The sequence below is a fragment of the Hyalella azteca genome, unplaced genomic scaffold, assembly GCF_000764305.2.
Source record: "Hyalella azteca isolate HAZT.00-mixed unplaced genomic scaffold, Hazt_2.0.2 contig16748, whole genome shotgun sequence".
In the NCBI taxonomy this organism is placed as follows: domain Eukaryota; kingdom Metazoa; phylum Arthropoda; class Malacostraca; order Amphipoda; family Hyalellidae; genus Hyalella; species Hyalella azteca.
Window position 1 is genome coordinate 262,168 of NW_025946557.1, and position 6,376 is coordinate 268,543.

The 6,376-nt window shown below is 43.0% G+C and overlaps 1 protein-coding gene across 1 annotated transcript in view; it reads right to left on the minus strand.

Moving 5' to 3' along the window:
• Window positions 1–4,790, minus strand: part of LOC108675592 — a 16,438-nt gene extending 11,648 nt beyond the window's left edge. Inside the window, exons 1-3 of the mRNA XM_018163614.2 lie at window positions 4,413–4,790; window positions 4,037–4,233; window positions 2,141–3,612 (exon numbers count right to left, since the gene is read on the minus strand). Coding sequence (XP_018019103.1) covers window positions 2,141–3,612; window positions 4,037–4,233; window positions 4,413–4,790 — 2,047 coding nt within the window. The remainder of the gene's footprint in view (window positions 1–2,140; window positions 3,613–4,036; window positions 4,234–4,412) is intronic.
• Window positions 4,791–6,376: the final 1,586 nt, after the last annotated feature.

Here is a 6,376-nt window from a genome sequence, read left to right on the forward strand (position 1 = left end):
TTAGCTCTTTTGTGTTGCTATTATCTTCATAACTAAGAGGTAACTCTTAGCTCTTTTGTGTTGCTATTATCTTCAAAACTAAGAGGTAACTTTTAGTTCTTTTGTGTTGCTATTATCTTCATAACTAAGAGGTAACTCTTAACTCTTTTGTGTTGCTATTATCTTCAAAACTAAGAGGTAACTCTTAGATATTTTTTGTGTATGAAGTATGGAGAATGTATCACGCTCAGAGTGTATGGTTCTATCGACATTTGACCAAGCAACAGCATGTGCAGAGTGCATGTACTTGAGGTATAAAACTAAATTAAAGCTTTAGGCATCATTTGAATGAAGGGTACATTTAAAGGGTTCATTTGAAGGGTTCATTTGAAGGGTTCATATGAAGGGTTCAGCTGAAGGGTTCATTTGAAGAAGAAGGACATGCATAAGCCGCCTATTTTGGACTATAAAAATGACAACTTAAAATAAATTTGCGTTGATAAATTCTCGGTAGCAACTTAACAATCATTTACTTAGAAAGAACTTCGAAATGTTGAATGTATCACAGAGAAATAACCCGAAATAAAATTTCGACTTATTTCCTGTAAGGGTTAATTTAAACTATCGTAAATGATTACGATAGTTGCAATAACATACAACTTAATATGTTGCTAATAATGAGTCAACTTAAATTTTGTAGCGATTCGTTCTTTGATTTTCTTATATATAACGAATAGAGGTAATATGGCTTCGTTTGTCTAAAAGCCAATGTGTATGTGTATTACCCGTAGATTAAGTTACCTTGGTCATACATCACTCGAACGTGAGCGATGCGGTAAATTACCGGTCACGTACACAATCTTATACAAATTTCATAAAATTTGTATGTTTGTTTGTGGGTATGTGTGTGTGTGTTTGTACCCTAGCGCCGCAAATATATAAGGGATGTTGGAAACAGTATTCGAATATTATTATAATAATAATAATTAAAAATAATATAATAATAATATGATATAATATAATATAATATAATATAATATAACATAATATAATATAATATAATAATTATATTATTATAATAGAATTATTCGAATATTATTATCAATTATTGGAATATTAAATTCGAATTCGAATTTGAATACTAACTGGGCCAAAAAGTTTTCTTAGTGGGAGAATACCGAGGCTTTGTACGACTATGAGGGACGAATTGTATTCGAAAATAAAATTCAATTTTTAAATTTAAGTGTGTAAATATAATTTAAAAAACACGCAAAATATTTATTTTCATATTTAAAAAGGAAATTTAAATTGGAGTTCTAGTTCAATGCAGACTGTGGGCTTGAATGGATTTTTTAATTTAACATATACGTATTAGCTTTATTATTATTGAAGGTATTCGGGATTTTAAAGTTGTCGGAATCATTGATCGAAGACAACGTCGGGCTAAACTGATAGCTGAAAGAACTTAATAATTGAGGTTGGAATATGCTTAGCGCAAAAAAAACAATTAAGCTAGTCAAAATCTGTGGCTAATTTCAGAAATTACTTTTAGAAAAGTAATGTAAAGAAGTTTCAAGTCGATTGAATCTTGCCATTAGTATGCCTATTTATTTCAAGCTCATACCTTTTTATTGATCGATATTGTTTTACAATATGAAGTAAATGAATTATTAATGAGCCATATGTAGATAATAGTTATAATCAGAGTAGGTGGACTGACTTCTTGACATTAATTACTAAAGTTATTCTTGTTGAAAAAATAAAAAAATAATGTTTTTTACCGATATAAATCCTAGGCATTTTCTACTTCTGAACTCGCATCTCGATGCTATTTCACATTCCATGTCACAACATTCCTGTACTACTGTATATTTGCAATGAACATAGGAAACAAAACAATTATTTCTACTTATGTATCAGGATTGAAAATACGCAATGTAAGGTTACGATATATGAATTGATTTTTTTTTCACTTGAAACTATAATTATTTCAGTCACCTAACTAGGAAAAAATTTTCAAACTAATATTTTCGCTGGAAGCTTGATAAATTTTGCCTAAATGAGGTACAATTGATTATCTATGCAAACACTAATAAATTGAGGCAAATTCATAGAGAGTCAGAGAAAACTAAGAATAGCCGAAGAAAGAAGCCGGACTCACCGTTTTGACAGTCCCGTCTGCAGTGCTTGCACAACAACAACTTCAAGGTACGCAAGAAGTTCACGGTGAACTTCGGTACTCTGCCGACGAAAGGAAGATGGCCCGAATTCCCCACTGGAAGAATTCGTGCATTGGATTTCTTGGCCTCTGCTTCTTCATCTTCGCCGGTGGTTGACGACACTTTTTCAACATCTTCGTCTGTATCGGAATTCGATTTGTTAGTTTCCAATCCACCGTCGCTTGGTATACGACGAGCGCCAGCCGCCGCGGCGAATGAGTGGCGGAAGTTAGGCAGTTTTGGAGCTTCAGAAGCCAAGCCGTGGCAGCTCAACGATTCTTCTCTGGAACCGTCCGTTCTCTGAGTAGTGTTAACTGAACTAGACAGTAAAGACGCTAAAGACGGCATTGAGTAAGACAAAGGAAGAGACGCAGTCGAGGAAGACTTGCGCGAAGGCACAGAAAGACGCGAGGAACTCACCGAAGAGCAGCGACGCTGGCCAGCAAGGTTGGTGGTCGAAGACACTTCCGATGTGGAAGACGGCAGATCAGTCCTGTTAGTAGACTGAGATTGTGATGTAGCAAGGACATTCCTAGGTGAATTTTCTTCCACAGCGGCATAATAAAGTCTTTCAAAAAGCGAACGACTAGAAGAAGGATAACAATGCGTTTCATAGAAGGCATGACATAGAGGTAGAGGTGGCTGTTTGTTGATGGTATCACGCGGTAACTTTGTTGCGGATGGCGAAAGTTGACAAAATGACGATGAGAAAGGTGGTGCAAATGGTGAGGAGTAAGAGGAAGGCAGTGGTCTGGCAGGAGACGACAAAGCGGCTTTGAGGTAGAAACTTCGGCTGTTGTCGTCTTGGTTGCTTCGCGACAAGCCTGTGCAGTGTCGCTTAGCTGGCGGCACCGGAAAATCATTTGGCGGTCTTTGTTCTAATAAGAGATTACGGTCCTCAGAAGAAATAAAACGAGGATAAGTCGATGATTCACCCACTTTTTGGCGGGAACTAAATCGGCCAACGACGTCTGAACAGAGAAGAGCTTTTAGCTGCTTGTTGGGAATGTCGGCAGAGGGTGGAAGCGATGCAGGAGACAACTGAGGAATGTCAACGGCTGCAGCCGCTTGCTCAGAGGGGAGCACTGAGGAATTTCCGACACTTTGAGATAATGCAGAGCAAACCGTGGGAGCATCTGGTTCCGATCTTTCAACACTTTTATTTGCTGCGACAGTTTCACATGCCTCCGGTACACTGGTTGCCACCTCGAAATTTTCCTTCGAATCATCTGTAAAAGTTGGCTCATTCGCGAGTCCTCGAGGGCGGTTGCCGACAATTGGTTCCTCGGGCACAGAATTTGCGTTGGGATCGATTTTTTCATCGTGAAGAGCATCGTCTGCGGGATTGTCGTCTGATATTTGGTGAGCAATCTGAACTCTGAGCTGAAGAAGCAGCTTTCTGTAGTTCTCATCACTGTTGGGAAAGAAAATAAGAAGTTGAATGTTAAGAGGGAATCGGAACAAGTCCCTTTATTTTTATACGTAATGGAAATGATGACTGGATAGTTAAATTTGGGTGTTCAAAAATTTTCAGTTACGATGAAAGTATAAATTAAAAATTGCCAAGTCCTAAGAAAATTTATTTTGACACAAAACTTATGCTAGCCCATCGGAGCAAATTATTATTTCTTGAAGCAAACGTGACAAAAAGATACAAATTTGTTCTTACTTTTAGATGGTTAACAAAAGTCTCAATGATTAGGACGGCCGGATCTCCCGTTGGCATCTTGATTACCACACTGATAACTAAATAATTATCGCTCACTGATACAGTGGGGCCAAGCCCACTGACATAGTAGGGCCATGCACCCACTGACATAGTGGGGCTTCCACCTCACTGACACAGCGGGGCCTGCTCCCACTGACACAGCGGAGCCATGCGCCCACTGACACAGCGGAGCCATGCGCCCACTGACACAGCGGAGCCATGCTCCCACTGACACAGCGAGGCCATGCTCCAACTGACACAGTAGCCATGCTCCCACTGACACAGCGGGGCCATAGCACCCACTGACATAGTGGGGCCATGCTCCCACTGACACAGTAGCCATGCTCTCACTGACACAGTGGGGTCATGCGCCCACTGACACAGCGGAGCCATGGCACCCACTGACATAGCGAGGCCATGCTCCCACTGGCACAGCGGAGCCATGAGCCCACTGACATAGTAGGGCTATGACCCCACTGACACAGCGGAGCCATGCTCCCACTGACACAGTAGGGCCACGACCCCTCTGACACAGCGGGGCCATGCGCCCACTGACACAGTAGCCATGCTCCCACTGACACAGCGGGGCCATGCTCCCACTGACACAGCGGGGCCATGCGCCCACTGACATAGTGGGGCCATGCTCCCACTGACACAGCGGGGCCATTCTCCCACTGACATAGTGGGGCCATTCTCCCACTGACATAGCGGAGCCATGGCACCCACTGACACAGCGGAGCCATGCGGCCTCTGACATAGTGGGGCCATGAGCTCACAGACACAGCGGAGCCAAGCGCCCACTGACATAGTGGGGGCCATAGCACCCACTGACACAGCGGGGCCATGCGCCCACTGACATAGCGGGGCCATGCGCCCACTGACATAGTGGGGCCATGCTCCCACTGACATAGCGNCGTATTAGGTTCTCAGGTCTTCCGTATTAGGTTCTCAGGTCTTCCGTATTAGGTTCTCAGGTTTTCCGTATTAGGTTCTCAGGTCTTCCGTAGTGGGTTCTCAGGTCTTCCGTATTAGGTTCTCAGGTCTCTGGTATTAGGTTCTCAGGTCTTCCGTCTCAAGTTCTAGGCTCTCAAATGGCGACACGTGACACTGGGCTGGTATGTGGAGACAATCTTGGCCACGTTATCGGAGGCCACCGATGACCCGGTGATTATTTGCACGGCACAAATAATGTGCGACAGAAGTGCAGAAGTACAAAACTCTAAACGTTTTTATTTGCATGTATGTTATATCATTATAATTCAGGTAGAAACAGCGTTATGAAACAAATCTACTTAAATTGAACATATTCTGGCGAGTCACGCACTAAGAGAAAAACGTAATTTCTTGCAAAGCGCTGCACTTTGTAAACAGTAAATGCATTTCATTAGCCTAAAATTCCTCGGAGAGAATACAAATCTTCTTGTATGTTTGATCAGTAAAGATCTCAACGTGATCTCCAGCCACATTATTCATTATTAAAAATCCACAATAAAATCACACTTATTTGCCTAAGTAAAATCACATGAAGGTTTAATCACCACAGGGAAATCATCAGTAGCCAGCGTGGCCGACGATAAACCTGCCATAACCGCCAGCGGGCCGACGATAAACCTGCCATAACCGCCAGCGGGCCGACGATAAACCTGCCATAACCGCCAGCGGGCCGACGATAAACCTGCCATAACCGCCAACGTGGCCGACGATAAACCTGCCATAACCGCCAGCGTGGCCGACGATAAGCCTGCCATAACCGCCAGTGTGGCCGACGATAAACCTGCCGTAACCGCCAGCGTGGCCGACGATAAACCTGCCATAACCGCGGACGCGTGCCGGGCAATCGATGCGGGTCCGGAAATGCCAACGTCGGGGGCGGCGCGGACGCCTGCATCGCGACTCCATTTTGTTGGCAAATGTGGCGGACATGACAGTGGCATGACACAGTGGCATGATATACTTAGTGGCATGATACAGTGGCATGATACACGTAGAGGCATGATACACTTATTGACATGATACAGTGGCATGATACAGTGGCATGATACAGTGGCATGAAACACCTAACGGTAGGACACACTTAGTGGCATGATACACTTAGTGGCATGATACACTTAGTGGCATGATACACTTAGTGGCATGATACACTTACACTAAGTGGCATGAGTCATTTAGTGGCATGATACACTTCGTGGCATGATACACTTATTGACATGATACAATTAGTGGTATGACACACTTAGTGGCATGACACAGTGGCATGATACACTTAGTGGCATGACACACTTAGTGGCATGACACACTTAGTGGCATGACACAGTGGCATGACACAGTGGCATGACACACTTAGTGGCATGATACATTTATTGGCATGATGCACTTATTGGTATGACACAGTGGCATAATACACTTAGTGGCATGGCACACTTGGTGGCATGATACACTTAGTGGCATGACACACCTAGCGGCATGACAC